We start from the raw sequence: 17,675 nt of genomic DNA on the forward strand, positions 1-17,675 counted from the left end.
TGAGCTTCCTAGTCTAATTTTTTAAGTATAAAGAATTAACAAAATGGATCAAACTATTGGATGTAATTATGCTATTTACCAAAATAAAAAATAGCCTTTCTTTTTCTCGGGTATGGGCTGAGCTCGCAGTCGCAGTAAGAACTTATTTGGACTATCATAATCAAAAATAGAAAATGTGAACCAAAAAGGGATAAAGAACAAACATTCGAACAAAAGAAGCATTGACATGAAACATGGGGCATCACTGAGGAAGTTCAAAATATTATTCCAATAAACTTAACACCCAGTATTCATCTTACAAAAAATTTCACTGGGTGATTGATTTCCCAAAAAAACTCTTCATGGCCTCAATGATTTAACAACTCAATTTCTCGGTTATAGTTCTTCCCTCCATACTGTGATCCAACTCTATACTGCAACTAGATCTAGATGATGTTGATCTTTTTCTTGAAATATTAGCACTACCATTCCGACCTTCCCCTTGCCTGAGCAACTTCTGTTCCTTGGGGCCTGACGGAATCTTCTTCCACCTGACAAGCCGCTGCAAGAATTTCATAACCTCTGACGGCTTCCTGAGCGAGTACGAGGCCATGGTGTCCTTTGGAGTCGACGAAACAACAATAGGATACCCTTCTCCCCTCCTCCTTATAGCCTATGAATATCAAAATACAAGTTAAAACAAAGTTTGATGAATAAGAAAATGTGTCAACAATGGATGCATAAGAAAACCTCTCAACTATGACTTAAAAGAAATCCTCTTGAGACTGAGAGTCCATGCTGATGTGAGAACACTAGTTTAATTAACTATATATCCTTTAATTTCCAACCAAAAGAATATGCAAGTCTTGGAAGAAGGTAAGCGGGAATCTTTTGCGTTTGTTTAGTTTTAGCCAGTCTGGGATTCAATTCCAACAGCTAAGCTAATCACCAAACAATAGTTTCTTACACGGAATTCATTAATGTTCAGAGCTAGGACTGTAACGAGAAACTGAAAAACTGCCATTGGCTCATTCCCCATATTACAAAATCAATACCTTGAACGCATCTTCATCCGTTCGATCGTCTCCAATGTACAGTGGGAGGACATCAGTTGAGGTACCAAGTCCTAGAGTGTCTAGTAAATAATTCAAAGCATGGCCTTTATCCCATTCCATGTCAGGGCGTATCTCAAAGACCTGTTCAATTACCCAAAATGTACAGGAGAAATAAAAATCAAATGGATTGTTGGAATCAGAAGCATTGCTTCCTAGGACTGTTATAGAGAATTCAAGAATCAGGCGTCACGCAGTGCAATACCTTTTTGCCCTTTGATGTGCGGAAATCTCTATGCTCTGCCATTACAGAATTCACCGCCTTTTCAAGGGTGCAGAAGTCCTGCATTTTCACCTCAACTCGAATTAGCGAAGTGTTTGTTAATCAATGATCACACACATACAATTGGGTATTTAGTATCACCACTGACTAAATGTTGATGGCACTCTTAACAGCACATACAATACGTACCTCATCATGTACATGTCTGAAATGCACAGAAACGCAGAACTTGTTGTTTTCAATCATGACCCCTCTTATACCTCTGGTTTTCTCGTTCAATGCACTAAGTATCTGCCAGAAGCTCATTCAAATTTAGACACGGAGCAAGAACAGGAAAGAGGGACGTAAAAAGAAAGTATAGTATAGATCTTCCCCCCTCAAATTTACTAATGCAAATAAATAAAATTTTCTACCTTGTGAATTGCAGGCAAGAACTTCCTTGCAGGTTGGAAGAGAACTACTTCATTACCCTACAAACAAAAACCATGTAAAGATAAGAATTCCTGGCACCATTTGGCTGTATATTTCTTTTCCGAAGGCACAGAGGAGTTCAAGAAATGCTAATTTAAAACAACGAACTTGATCTAACATCACCAAGGACATTGAGATCAATTTCAAAATCTATTGGGTTTGACGGTTAAAGAGAAAAAGTAGAAAAACACTCACCTTTCTATCAACAACTTTGCTTTGATGCTGGGGATCCCCATAGTTTGAAGACTGTATGGGAGCAGCTATATCCAAACCGTGACTTCCGGCATAGAAAACATTATTCAAGCCCACAAAGCCATACACCTAGAACAGAGGTTTGGGGGAGGGGGGAAGATGTACCATCAATTTTAAACTTACAGCTTCAAAGTAAGTATGGAACACGGGATGTTAGGTATGCAACTTATTTGTTAGTCGCAAGTATTACCTTTTTGCGGCCCCTTCCACTTATAATTGCAGTAGGGAAGTACTGAGCCACATCACGTAGTGCTGATCGCATCTGTAATTGTCTTCCATGATTAATTTGATTGTCTTGAGTTTTAATTTCAAACTAAATGACGCTATAAATCAAAAATCGCAATGAATATCATATCGATGCTTTACATGTGTAGAATGTTTACCTTATTGGTCATAATGGCGTTTTCAGGGTTGTCCACAATATTTGAGAGCGTTCCATCATAATCCAAGAACACCACTATCTTTTTCCCTTCTGCAATGCTCATCATTTGTTCAAATGAGTCCAAGGCGGAGGGGTGCTTCAACTGTAAGCCATCAGATTAGACAATATATAAATCAACTCAAATTATAGTTGTAAACAAATGAGCAAGACAAGGAAAGGATCAGAGAACTTGATTTCAACAGGCTAAATCAGCATATGTACTAAAATGGGCAGCAAAAGGATAACAGTATGGGGGGAAGAGATGAAGAATTGCCCAAAAATTGTTAGCAGTGTGCCAATTTTGAAGACGAAGAGAGAATGACTAATGGACAACTCACCAGCCACGAGTCATATGAAACCAGAACAGAGTTTGTCTTCTCACTTTCTGACAGGTGCAGCAATCCCATCACTGGATGATCAAGTGCAAATTTTGGTTCCACCTGCAACAATTTTTTTCTTTTTCTTGTTAGATGGATAAAACTTGATTTAGTGATTTAGCATGAACTGAAGGACCTAAGAAGGAAAGGTGGACTTGATTTGATTGATTTTATCACAATCCAAATACATATTCTTATTTGACTTACCATGGTTTCATGAAACGAGAAAAACTTCTGATGCTTCAGTGGTGATGCTTATGCTTATATACTATCTTGCTACCTACTGGTTTTTCCTCAGGAGAAGAAGAAGAAGAGAGAACACTTGGGTCGAAGAAAAGTCTTAACAGATATTTATACTCCAACACAAGAACCCGACCTACGCTTGATCAAATATGAAGACATAGCCAGGACATGGAGGTACAGTTTTTGTGTTTGGGAGGCCAAGATTTTCTATGATTCTTCAACATGTGATTGTCTCGGTTATATTACAATGAGCTGAGTCAGCTGACACTGACTTGAGCCAAAATTTACAGGCTAAATTTTCATTTAACGGAACCGAATTTGGATGCACTCAACCACCACCATATAATCCAAAATAAGTTATGCTGCCAAACTGAATTTTAAAATCTTGAAGAAAACATCAAACGTCGTTGTTCAGCAGTCCCAGGAACATATTATCAACTGAATGGAGATAATTTTCTACATTTCATCTATACCCTTCCACGACTGTCATTGGTTTGATCGAATACACTTGAAGGGAAAAAATTGTTTGTACAAGGAGAAGCCCATTTTTATAGGGAAATGCTGGGCATCGTATTTGATTTATATCATAGGAAGCAGTCAGCATCAAACTAGATGTTAATAATACAGAATACTGCTGCAAGCATTGGGGAAATCGGCAGGATTTGTAGGCTGCTAGATATATGATTATGCTAATGGCCAAGCAAAATGGCATAAGAACTCCTACGATTAATAAAAACATCACGGCTGACGGCCCTTTTAAATTCACTAAAAGGTGTACAAACCACTCGATTACATTCTGGAACTACACTTTGAAGCCATGTTTTGAGGGGGATCATCCATAGGCTTCATCAAATTAAATTTGTTGGCTTAACAGTCTCCTTTTTAAATTCTAGCTACTTGGCCGAGTCATTTACGCTCTCTCTCTCTCTCTCTCTCTCACACACAAATTATTGATGTGCAGCATGGAAATCATATTATAATTGGTTATTTTGGGTTCTATGATTTTCAATCATTCAGTTGCTCGCTGTTATTTGTTCTCTGCCGCCAGACAAATGAAGAGAGTTTTCATCGTACTGGACTCTGAACATCCACTAATCTTAACGTTGTTTTCGAAGAAAATTGGCACAGAACATTCTCTAGCAAACTGGTAATTCATACTAACTAATGCAGAAAGCAGAACAATTTTACCAAACAAATCACCGCCAATCATGCAGCTGGACCTTGACCATTATTACCCACACAAATTGGTCAAAATCAGCTAGAAGTCATATCATAAAACATGGAAATGACCAAGCCAGTTGGAAACTATGGTTGACTTGCAAAGACATAATTATGGTTTCTGGTTTTAATCATTTGACATGAATCTAGCTAGTTTGCAAGCATATAGAAAACACGAATCAAGTAGCAAGAACTGCACGTTCAAACTTGTATACTTTGAGGAGCCTAGACATGGACTCAACCAAACTCGGAAAAATGTCTACTTTCTCTAAATGGAAAACCCAACAGAGTAAAGCAAAGAAAAAGAAAAATATCTACCAAATTTCTCGAGCTTAATTTGGAGACATGACATGTTATTGCCAAATTACTCTCGCACCCATAAAGGTGAAGCTCTGCATATAAAATCTTAAAGCTAAATCCCAAATTAATGCAACGGTTATTCTATGTTTGGGATTCTTCCACAGAAAGGAAAATAAGGAAACAAAAAAAAACAAAAAAAAAAAAGAACCGAAAAGATTTGCATGCATGCAGTTTTATAAGCACATAGAAGCATTGATTTTCCTTTCCTTTTGTTTTTCCTCCACAAATGCTTGCTAGCTCACAAACATCGCAGTAACGTCGTCCAACAGCATTCCAATCAATCTTGGAAACACAAAATGCTCCAACACAGGGGGGTGCCTGCTTGTTATGGCAATAGGTAACCATCTACTTTGCAAGGAAACGAAAATGAGAAAATAATATTTTTTTTAAAAAAAATAAAAAATAGAAATGCAGGTAAAGTGTAAATTAAAAAAATATAATTTTTTTTATAAATATAATTTTTAGTATAAAAAATTAAAAAAAAAATAGTTCAAAAATAATACAAACAAACATAAGGTGTGTTTGATTAAAAAAAGATGGAAAAGGAAAATATTTTTCAATTCTATGAAAAACAATTCCCACCTCCCCCTAGTTGCAATTTTCTATGGAAAATAGGCCAAAACATGATTTGTCACACCATGAAAATTTTCCATGGAAAATGTTAAGTAATCAAAGATGGAAAATTTTCCACTGATGTGACATTTTTCATGGAAAATAATTTCGATCAAACACACTCTTTTATAATGCATTCAAATAAACATAAACATAAAGTCCACAATGCATTCAAACAACCATTAACGATATTTACAAAGTTCTATTATCTTTACCATGACTTAATAATTAAAAACAAAAAACAAAATCAAACATAATACAATTCGTTGTCTCAAAGGGATCAAATTGATGATGGCACGAGCATCGAACACCAAACAATCGGTAGGGACGACGAGAGGACTGAGGCTAGAATTGATAGCGACACAAACACCGAGCAAGAAGCAGTTGGCGGTGATGATGAGAGAGAATGACGGTGAGAAGACCGAGGCTGGAATAGATAGCGACATGAGCGTCGAGCAAGAAGTAGTTGGCGGCGACAACAAGAAGGAATGATGGCGAGAGCATCAAATATTCTCTCAATCCCCTTGGTCACCGAGGCTTGAATCGACGGCCACACGAGCAGCGAGCAAGGACCAATGGTCGGAAACCGATGATGACAATAGACAAGTATGAGAGTGAGAATGATGACGAGCTGTTTCAGGCGAGAAAATCTTCGGATTTGGAAATTAGGGCTAAAAAGTAAAGGCAGTGTGAAGATTGAAAAGAAGGATAAGAAGATTAAAACTAAAAGAATATAATATATATATATATAGTTGCTTTTGTCTCTAATATATTCAGTTGTCGGAAATACGTTTGTGAAAATTTTCTATAATTGCGAAATACTCTCGAAATATTTCACAAATTACAAAACGGTCTGAAAAACGTTTCAGGGCCGCGATTAACATTTTCGATATTTTCAAAATAAGAAACACCAAAATAATGTGTTGGAGCCATTTCTGTGCTTCAGTGGTAACTAAACCTGACACCTGTGTTTGTGCATGCATCTGGCAGGTCTTGTGAAGAAGTTGAAGCGGGTGTCCCCAACTAGTTAGTTTCCTTTGGAAAAGCAAGTACCGAAAGAGAAAGGCCTATTGTTTGGTTTCGACATGCTTAAAAAATTTCCCCACCTTTTTCGCAGTTTTGACAAATAATTAAGATGTCCGGCGGATCTATTATGGCAGAATGTTTTGAAGTTGTAATACGACAAAATTTTTCTGTGGTACGTTGGTTTCATTTGTGCAGATTTAGATGCAAAGGAAAGGGAAAAGTGACACATCTTGAAGTTACAATACAAGCTTCAAAGATGTAATTATCCCTTTGGCCTAATATGCCTTTTTTAGTGTGCCCCCCCCCCCCCCGCCCACTACATTGGTTAAAAGAAAGAAACAGATACTCTGGTTTTCCAAGTCAATGACTTGTGGCTTCAATGTCTACCCTTTTGGTTAAAGGTTAAGCATTCCCAATTAAACATGTAAACATTCAACACACTGCAAAACATAAAAAAAAATAATAATAAAATTATTTTCTAGATACAAGTTAAAGAGTTGAAGATGTTGGATTCCTCCCTTTGAACCAAACGTCTTGTTACTTCCAGGTTCAAGGGAAGGGGTTTTTCATTAAGCTTGTATCGTCTCATCTCAAACATTAATGAGTCAAAAATGGACTACATAAATTCTAGTCCTCCTTGTATTTTTTTAAAATTGTTTGACCACAACCTATTAGTAAAGGTAAAGAAGTGTGTTAAGTATGACCCTCCTCCTCCTCCTCTCCTTAGACACTAAGCAATGAATTGATTGCATTATAATGGCCATAAAAACAAACAAGCCGAAACAATGTAGGTGTAGAGGAAAGGTCGAAAGAGAAAACAGCCATTGTCATGTGTCAGCCAAGAAACATTCAAATTCCGGAGATTGAACATAATGTGATTGATCATGAGCTTTGAAGAACAAAGACGTACCTCCTTTTTTTGGCTCTGAGCTGCTCTTGGAATGGAAAATACGTATATTTTCGAGAGAGAGAGAGAGAGAGAGAGATGAAGGGAAGAGGAAGGAGAGAGAGATATTTATAGAGAGAGAGAGAGAGAGAGATAATAGAATAGAGGTTCTGGAAAGAAAGATAGCAGCTTTTTCCCGGGATCTCCTCCTCCTCCCAAATCTTTCAGACTCCCCTCCCCCACCATTTCTTATTATTTTATTTTCTCCTAAGTAATTTCATGTAGGTTTCCATTTCACTTCATTGACTGACTGCCTCGTATCAATTCATTGGGTATGTATGGGCTAAGTAAATGCAAAATCATTTTCAAAACTTAACCTAATCTGAATTTATATATATATATTGTCCCTAGAAAATGGGGTTTGATGTGACGCGGGGGAAGATTTGACAATCTAATAAACAATGAGCTAGACTTTGTTTTAGTGTGTTAGCTAAAAGTGACATGTTATTAAACATTGAGATTATAAAAGGATGCCATATTGTTTTCAACTTAACTTTTAACATTATTTAAAGATATCAAACACTCTTAATAATATAATCAATAATTCATAATAACACCTCATACAATCATTCAAAATCTAAAGATCAATTGTACTTGAGAATTGGCAAAAGAGCACCAACTATTTTTGTTCGTATTTTAAAAATAAAATTAATTTTTCATTTTATGAAAAAGCCAAGACTATCATTTTACCTAATTTATATTTCTATTCCTTCTCTTTTCTTCTTTTCTTTTTTTTTTTTGTCTTATCTTGTTGGCCAACTCCGTGAGTTTAACAATCAATAAAAGATCAGAGAAGTTGTAACATCCCATATCGAGTAATAGAAAAGATTAGAACAACTTACTCTGATGGGTCTAAACAAACTTCCCAGGGGATCATTAATTCTTGAGTTTTTTTAGTTCAAACACGCTTAACTCGAGAGTTCTTTGTTTACATTCAACCCAAAAAATATCCAACTAGTGTTATTTATTTCCTTACTTATCCTCGATATATATTATCCATATCTAGGCTCTCGAGGTATTACATTATCTCCCATTGAGTACATGACGTCCTCGTCATGCGACTTTATAATCGGTCACAGATCTCTCCTTTTGCATAGCCAATGTGGGATTCGCCTAAGGTGCCTATACGCACCCTCCTTAGGGACTCAATGTCCTCGTTGAGGTTTACCCCACCATCGTGCTCAAAGACTTGGGAGTCGGCTCTAATATTACTTGTAACATCCTGTATTGAGCGATAAGAAGGACCAGAACAACTTATCCTGATGGGTCTACACGAACTTCTCAAGGAGTCATCCAGTCTTGAGCTTCACCAACTCAAGCACGCTTAACCTTGAAGTTCCTTGCTTACATTTAGCCCAAAAGGTATCCAGGTGGTATTGTTTCATTCATTACTTATTTTCAATATATACTACCCCTCTCTGAGCTCTTGAGATATTACAAAAGTCGTGATCACTGCAAAACACATTGATAAGATTTTCTTGTAACACCACTGGCATGTGAGTTAGAATTAAAGAAATAGAGAGGTAGAAATGAGAGAGAAAGAAAGATGACAAAATACATATATTTACTCACTGTATTTGCACATTTTTTATTTAAATATTTAAAATTTTTGTTATTTCAATTATACTTCTTGAATTTTTTATTATTTCAATTAAACCTTTGAATTATGTAATTTCGAGTCAATTGCACATTTCGACAAATTTATTGAGAACAATGAATTAAACACATTTAAGGAATGTAATTGAAATAATAAAAAGTTCAAATGTCTAGATAAAAAAAATACAAATATAAAGAGTAAAATATGTATTTTGTCAAAAAAAGATAAACAAATGCTAATATGAGGATATCTTGGATATTTTATAAATATTAACAATTATTTTTTGACAAAAAAAATTAATGCAAGATCAATAAAAATTAATATTATTTTAAAAACACACAAACCAACAATGTCTTTTTATCAAACTTAAAATGAAATTTGTGTAAATTTTAATATACAGCAAATAAGAACAATTTCCCAATAAAGTGAAGACAAGGGTAGTTTAGTCATTGGCAAGTTACCTTCCTGGAACATTATTGATTCTTCGCCGTCGCCTCTATTGACTTTGACAAATAGCTTTTAGACGTTTCTTTTAAGTTCAAGTATTAATGAAAGAGGCCCACATGAGCAGCCCAGTTGATCGAGAAAATGGGCATAAAGTGTTTTTCGTGGTGAATCTTGAACCAATATCAATGATCGAGTCTTGCAAGCGACAGTGTGGGGGTACTTCTCTCCAAAGTGAGAGGGAGCTCCTTGTGCGCGGTGAGCCCAGGTTTAGCCACTGCGTCCGGCTGGGTCATCATGATTAATCTCCTCCCACGTTCTGTTGGGCCGAGTGTGAGGGGCGCTCGGGGTGAGCGATTTCACCTTTACCAAGTATTAATTAAAGAGAATTGCTATTCACACACAAGTTTTATAAATTAATATAATATGTATAAATTTATAATAATTATATATATAATTAATAATATTTTATAGTAATGAGTAAATTTATTATCAACTTTAAATAAAATTACTATAAATTTAAATAAAAATATTATAAATTTGTGTATGTTACATCAATTCCTAAGTATTATTAGTCAAACTTATTTATAAATATAATATTTCTCTTAATTAATTGGTTTAATAAGTCTCATGGCTACCATCCGTACTATTTAATATCAAGTTTTGATATTTTAAAGTTATACTAATAAAGTATTTGTTAAAAATATTTTTATATATTTTAGTAAAAAAACAAAAATTAATTACATTAATAAAACTCAAACTCAAACCTTTAAACTAATTTCTAAAACAAGTTTACCATTACACTAAAACTTGTGTTATTTAAAATTTTAATTAAAAAGTTAAAATTTAAACAGTCAAAGTCAAAAATCAATTAATAAATTTTTACTTAAAATTATTTATTATTTTTTTCATACTTAGTACAAGTCACTTCTGTAATATATATATTGAAATATTGTTGTTACGCCGTAGAATTCACACTCACTCCTTCAAATTACTCGTGTTAATTAGATAATTATTATATTACCTGATGTGAATAATATAATAATAATAAATATTATATTTTAGTTAAAATTACTTTACATTTGTTAATTTAAAAGCATATATATATGCATATATATATATATATATAGAGAGAGAGAGAGAGAGAACATTGGATTCCATGAGAAATATAAGAGTTAAAGGGTCTAACACGCACAATAGAAAATGACTTTTATATTATCAGAGCTAGCTTCAATTCAATGGATGCGAGGGAGGGAAGGTTCCAATAATGTTAAAAGAGTTTTAAAAGCTTTGGAAATTATTAATCTTAATTGGTTTTCTTCTGCAAACATTATTATTATTTGGCTAAAGGCATATCCAGCCCTCTCACCTTTCACCATTTAACTATTTTGCCCCCTTAACTTAAACAAGGACCTATTAGCCCTCTCAACTTCCAAATTTAAACCTATTATATATCTTAATTACTAATTTTGTAATAGTTACATACCTTATTGTAGCAAGCATTGCTACGTGAGTTGCACATGCCATCTGATGTGGGGCCCACATTGATCAAGCTAATGAAAGTGTGCCACTTGTCTCGATCTGTAAGAGAGGAAGAAGGTTGGCGGTCGCCAGCGGTTGATAGCTGCCTGAGACGACAGAGAGATAGGGAGAGCGAGAGATACAGAGAGAGCGAGGGATACAGAGAGCGAGAGATACAGAGAAAGAGAGAGAGATACAGAGCGAGAGTGAGAGATACAGACGGAGAGAGAGAACGAGAGCGAGGGATACAGAGAGAAAGAGCGAGAGCGAGAGCGAGAAAGACTGACAGAGAGAGAGGGAGAGAGAGGAAGAAGACGCCCAACGCCCAGATCTGCCTGCGACCCACCTCCCACGCCGCCCCCCGACTCCAATCGATGCCATCACCTTCTGCTCGCCCACGCCTAGCAGTTGCTATTGACGGCCCCCTAACCTCGGTCGACACCTCAGACGCTGCTGATGACCACCGACAAAGAGAGCGAGAGCGAGAGAGAGGCAAGAAGCGGCAGCAAGCGGGAGGAGAGAGGCAACGAACGAGAGGAGGTCGCCAGAGACAAAGGGGAAGAAGAAGGTGATGTGCTGCACGCGCCTCCATCACGTGTATAATACACGCGTTGACCCAGATATGTGTTAGATTCAAAATTAAAAGTTGAAAGGACTAATAGATCTTTGTTGAAGTTAAGGACACAAAATGGTTTAATGGGAAAGGTGAGGGGGCTGGTATGACTTTAGCCTTATTATTTCCTCCGAACTTTCCATGAAAGTTAACGCGCGCCTGGGGAGTGTACTGTGTGTAGGGTCTGGAGGCATTGAAGAGGAGAGAATCAAATATATATATATAATATTAAAAAATCATAGAAAGTTGACTAAAAATTAATTCATAGAAAGTTGCAGGTTGGGACGTCACGTCCATTACCAATTGACCATGACTCAATGCCTTCTTTTCTTGAACTTACCATGCAAGTACGTTTGACTGGGTCAATTTTAGGTACCTTCCTTAATTACCCCTTCATCTTCCTTTTCTTTTCTTTTTTTTTTTCAATTATATATATATATATAAATTATATTTTCTCTATTTTTAAAAATAAAAAATGGCTTCTTATATATATATATATAGAAATGATAATTTTAAATATTTTCTAAATACATGATTTAATTTCTTAAGACATTTGTTATTTAATAATTCAGTCTTAAAATTTGTCAATTAATTGAATGAATTAGGAACTCATGATTTTATTATTTCTTTAACTTAGGTATATGCTTCTATAAAATATTATTTTTCAAGGGTAAATTTTTTCAAAGGTCAAAGTCACTCTTGACCCACATACATTTTTTTGCTACCATGCCTTCTTTTGATTGATCCATGTTAAGAGGTGTTTAAAGGGGTGACATTTTATCTCTTTATACCCATTTTGGTAAAATTGGAAATATATATATATATATCTTGAATAGACATAAAAGCTTAGAAGTAAAAAATAAAAAATAAAAAAAATTCACAAAATCATATCTTAAATGACTGTATAATTAAAAAGATGTGAAAGAATTCCAATAAAATAAAATAAAATAAAATAAAAAACGAAAGCAACCAAGAAATAATATGCAAGGAACTAGAAGGTTCTTATGTTTGGCCACCTTGACAATTAATTAAACAAGCACATAGATTAAATTAAATTCAACAACTAATCTGATGATACATATATATATATATATATGAGGTTTGCATGGCAATGCAACATCTGGTGCATATATGGTCCTTAATTCCATTCCAATCATGCATACACCACTCCATCCATCTCTCTCCTTTGGAAAAACAAATCTTCCATAAATAACTCTCATCAAACGACACCTACATACACTTCTGTCTCTACATCAAACTATAGTATTTTATATTTTTAGAAAAAAAAATTGTTTATTAGTAACACATATATAAATAAAAGTATATTTTGTTGACACATTTGCTTTCTCCACTCAACAACCACACCATTTCCGACAGGCCATGCATGTACCTAGATTAGCAAAAGTTTGTCACCCTTTTCCACACTTGCTAAAGCCACACCAATGCTGTTTTAACATCTGTAATGTACAACTAATGCCGGCGTTGGATCCAAATGGCCAACCACATCTTTCAGAAACTCCACTTCCTTTATTAATTATCCCAAGGGTTTTAATCTCCAAGCAGAGAGATAACCCACTAATCCCAGCTACTCCAGAAATATATATATTTATATATCTATTTATTTATGCATCTCCTTACCAATGCTTCAAACTTTATTAAAAGATAAAGCTAGTGAATGGACATGAAAAGGTATAGAGAAAAATGGTGGGACTATTTGGTTACTTATGGGTTTAAAAAAATGTTTATATTTTTAGAAAATTAGATAAATATTTTAACATAACATGCATGTCCCTTCTTATATATATAATATATTTTTACTAGATCAAAAAAATTAAGGTTAACAGGAAACCTATCAACACCAAGCTTAATTCGGAGTTACTATCAGGCAATTCCTGAACAACCCCTTAAATAGGAGCATCGTAGATTGACCCACAAGTCACAAAATTATAGTAATTAAGGTCAACAAGATAAACAAATTATTAACTTTTGTTTAATTCTCAAAAAAGGGTGGTGAAATGTCTAGCCTTATCCCTATATGGTAAAGTAAATTAGGGATTCCAATTATGAGAACAACCTCTCAACAAGAAGAGATCAACAAAGAAAGAAAAAAAAAAAATCTTATAAATGTGATCCTCCCAATTCATTTAAAAAAAAAAAAAAGTGTAAACATAAACTATAACCAAGTGTGATATGCTTTTAGAGTGTTTTGTTGGTTAATGATGTACAGAACTAAAGTCTCTTCACATAAAGCGATAGTAAACTTATACTTTAGACCAAAAATCATTCCACGTATCCAATTATAATGCAGTTTGTGCCTAATTTTGTGGTTGTTTTATGCGTCGACAACCCACCAAACCTTTTAACTTTGCACCCCACCTATCTATCTCTCTATCTATCTATCTATATATCTTGCTTTAATTAGATTAAATATATGATTATTATACTATAATTGTTATTGTCATTACCCATTAACTTATGTGTCGGATACATTGGTAACGTATTTGTTAATTAAGATATTAGTTGAAAAAAGTAAAATATAGAAAGTATTTCAAATAAAAGTATTTTCTATTATATTTGTTAAATTTATCCGATAACTCTTAAAAAAGAAGTCACGCGACTTCTTATTTTAAATTGTTCAAATAAATTTATTTACTTTTTTTTAGATAAATTTATCTTAAACCGTATAAATAAGAAAAAATAATTCATATATTTTTCAATATATTTTAAAAAATAATCTGATAAAAATTTTAGAATATTTTTTAAATTTATCTTAACTATTCTATATTTTAATTTAAAAAATATTATAATTTTATCTTAATATAATTTATTTTAATAAACGTTACCTTTTAGAAAAGTACATTCCATTCAAGTATAATTGAATATTGAAGATATGCTTGCTACCTTTGAAAAAACAAACCATTGATCCAACACCCACGCATCCTCCTCCTCCTGTTTTTTCTACTTTAACCTCTCTTTTTTCGGCCAGATGGCGATTTGTGGCACACTACCACTAACACACACACACGTGCGTATTTATGGAGGGTAAATTACACTTTTAGTCTTTTAAATTTTGTGCCCACAGCAAATTAATTATTCTTTGGGATGACAATTGTAATCGAAATCGTAAAAAATCAAATTGAAATCAAATTGGTTAACGCGATTAAAAATTATTTGACTGGGTAATGATTTGATTTGAGGAAAAACTAAATACTGTTTTAATGGATATGATTTGATCACGACTTTCACTAAATTCAAACCAAAATTCAAAACAAATTTACGAGTAATCGAACTAAATTGAACTGAATATATATATATATATAATATTTATTTATTTAATATATTATATATACACATAATATATATTGACTAATGTATTTTTTACAAGTATTTTAAGTAATGTATTACAAATATATAAAATATTTAATATTTATAAAGTAATTAACAAATAAAAATAAAATATAATCTTAAATTATTTTATTTTTATCAATTAAATAATTATTAATAAAAATAAGTAATTAAATATTTAAAAAAAATAAAACTTGATGGGAGATTATGGATCAAACTAAAAAAATTATGATTAAAATCGAATCGAATGGTTTAGTTATGATTTTTAATTTTTAAAATCAATGAGTAATGGTTTGGTTTTGATTTTAATAGTTTAAGTTTAGTTTGATTATGATTTTGCTAAAAATCAAAACCAAATCGAAATATTACAAACCCTAATTATTATATTTTAATTTTTTTAAGTAGCCACTACTAAACTTTGTTTTTGTTGTAAATACTGAAATATTAATTTTTGCCACTACTAAACTTTATTAATTTTTTGTAAATACTGAAATAGCCACTACTAAACTTTCATCTTAATTTGTTAATTAAAATTCAGTCTTTATTTTAATTTTCGTTAAATTTTATTAATAAAAATTAACGTGGTATGCATATATAATATAAAGTCTAAAATCATTTAATGTTAAAACTAACCTAAATCTATAATTTTAGAGTTTATATTAATATATGTCATGTTAATATTTGTTACAACAGTTTGACAAAAAATAAAAGAGTGATTTAATTTTAACAAAAATTAAAGTTAAGCGATTGTGACAAAAATCAACGATATAATTTACTTTATATGTATATTATAAGTGTGTAGTCGTTAAAATTTCGACTACATCTCATATATATGAGATATTATCTGTTGTAATTAAAGACATATATAAATATAATTTGCACTCATTTACCTTGAAAATTATTATTCATGAAAAAAAACCCCTTAATTATATGTACTCCTATAAGGCCCAGAACTCATTCCGCAGTAAAATTGTGCCTTTCCAACATTAACGTAATGAGCGTTCAACCACCTTGGCTGCTCATTTTTTACGAGCACAAGCCTTTAACATTATTTTTATTTATAAATTTTATTATCATTTAAATATAATAATAAATTTATTTATCAAAAACGTCGATCTCAACCTGTTTAGCATTTGTTTAAAAAGAAAAAAAAAGATTACGAGGTCACATAGCAACCATTTTGCAAATACTTCAATACTTAATTTAGACACTCAAATTTGTTGAGACTTGAATATAATTTTAAAATTAGTATTAGAAGTGTATATATATATATTTTTTTGAATGAAATTTGGTCTTTTTATAAAAGAGAATAAGGGTTTGTGATGAGTATCTACCCATTCTTAAATCAACTAGGATTAAGACTTTTGTTGATCATGTCTATTGTTTATGAATTTCTCAGAAAGATTTTTAGATGTCAGAGTTATGATGTTTACATTATATTTGAGACTTTTTTGAGAGGGATTGGTATGTTGGTTTTCGAAAGATTCTAGTTTCCCAAAACTAGTTATAATATCTAAAAGACTAGAATCTTTTTAGGACCACTTATGATTTTTAGGAGATCTAAGTCTCCTTAAGAGAATTTGGGTTTTCAAATATGTTTTAGTCTCCTGAAAACTATTATGGATTGCATTTAGGCTTGTTTTTAGTTTGGGATTTTTGTTTTTTAGTGGACGTTTTTCCCCATAACATATCAAATTCATTTCTAATTTTTCTTTAAGAAAAGCTAAATTATTGAACCCACGTCATTAATTATAACATATTACGAGTTTTGTCCATCAAAATGTGATACATCATGTAACCACTTCTCTGTTATTCAGAGAAGTAATTCACACCCAAGATATCCTATTCTAAAATTTGAAATATCAGGGGATGATATTTTTGAGAAAATCTCATTCAATTGTTGAAAGTTCGACTTAAATAAAGGAAAAAGTTTCAATAAATAAAGTTTTCTAACATTTGTCTTTAAAAATTTACTAATATTTTATTTAACTACTTTTTAAATATTAACTTGATCGTCACATATTATCCTAGTCAAGAGACAAAGGTTCCGTCCTTACAGAAATTTTTGAACTTTTGGTATAGTTGGTGATCTTCGCCCCGACATCACCAATTATCCATATGAATAAAATTTCAATTTGTAAAAATCATCCTGATTTCAATACAAAAAGATGTGCACGGCTATACAATTTCATCTGGGCTCCGCTACATGCACAAATTTAGGACCATAGTGGGCTAAACTTGTATTATTGGCATCCACAATTAATTCCATGCTACATGTATGCAGAAAAATGTATGGTAAACATGATATTTCTTTTAATAAAAAATGTATGAAATATTCAAGACTATCATTATTATTACTATACTATTTTATTAAAATAGTAAATGTAAATTATTTACTATTTTTTCTTTCAGGTTTCTCTAAATATAATTATTTGTTTTGATATTGTTCTCAATATAATTAATATATTTGTTTCTCTAAATATAATTATTATTTCTTTCTGTTTCTATTTTTGTTTTGAGGTGCGTTACAGGATGTTTTGATAGCAATTGAATTTTTGAATGTGGCGTTTTGAGTATAGACTCGCTTACTGGCAGTAGTTAATATTGAGAACATATTATATGTTCCTTTGGTCATTAATTGGTGCTGAATTCTTAATCTAATCTTCCTTCGTGCATGAATTTATTCAGTAGCGCTAGTGAAAGTTGTAACACTGTACAATCTTCAACATGTTGGAGGAGGTAGGTAGGAAGGAAGGAAGGAATACACGCATGCAGTTTTATTAAGACACCTTGCCATTGAATTTGTAGTTTAATTAGTTGAGAGGATGGTGGTGGTCAAAGTCAATATAAAATTAAGAAAAGGCAAAAAGTTAAGAGTCTCAAAAAAACCTTTAATTCATCAATTAATTACTTAT

At 32.7% G+C, this 17,675-nt stretch overlaps 1 protein-coding gene across 2 annotated transcripts; it reads right to left on the minus strand.

Annotated features, from left to right (window-relative positions):
* Positions 1-185: 185 nt before the first annotated feature.
* On the minus strand, positions 186-7,334 carry LOC127801145 (probable trehalose-phosphate phosphatase H). 2 transcript variants are annotated; one of them, XM_052336020.1, is made up of 10 exons: positions 3,043-4,986; positions 2,797-2,898; positions 2,421-2,561; positions 2,228-2,299; positions 1,981-2,106; positions 1,728-1,784; positions 1,504-1,605; positions 1,297-1,374; positions 1,035-1,175; positions 186-652 (listed from the first exon to the last, which is right to left on the minus strand). In XM_052336020.1, the coding sequence occupies exons 1-10, from the start codon at positions 3,043-3,045 to the stop codon at positions 356-358; spliced, it is 1,119 nt and encodes a 372-aa protein (XP_052191980.1). In that variant the 5' UTR covers positions 3,046-4,986; the 3' UTR covers positions 186-355. The 2 variants fall into 2 exon arrangements, with proteins under 2 accessions (XP_052191980.1, XP_052191982.1); XM_052336022.1 differs by lacking the exon at positions 3,043-4,986 and adding an exon at positions 7,205-7,334 and having other exon boundaries at positions 187-652.
* Positions 7,335-17,675: the final 10,341 nt, after the last annotated feature.

This window comes from Diospyros lotus, chromosome 5, assembly GCF_014633365.1.
Source record: "Diospyros lotus cultivar Yz01 chromosome 5, ASM1463336v1, whole genome shotgun sequence".
Taxonomy (NCBI): domain Eukaryota; kingdom Viridiplantae; phylum Streptophyta; class Magnoliopsida; order Ericales; family Ebenaceae; genus Diospyros; species Diospyros lotus.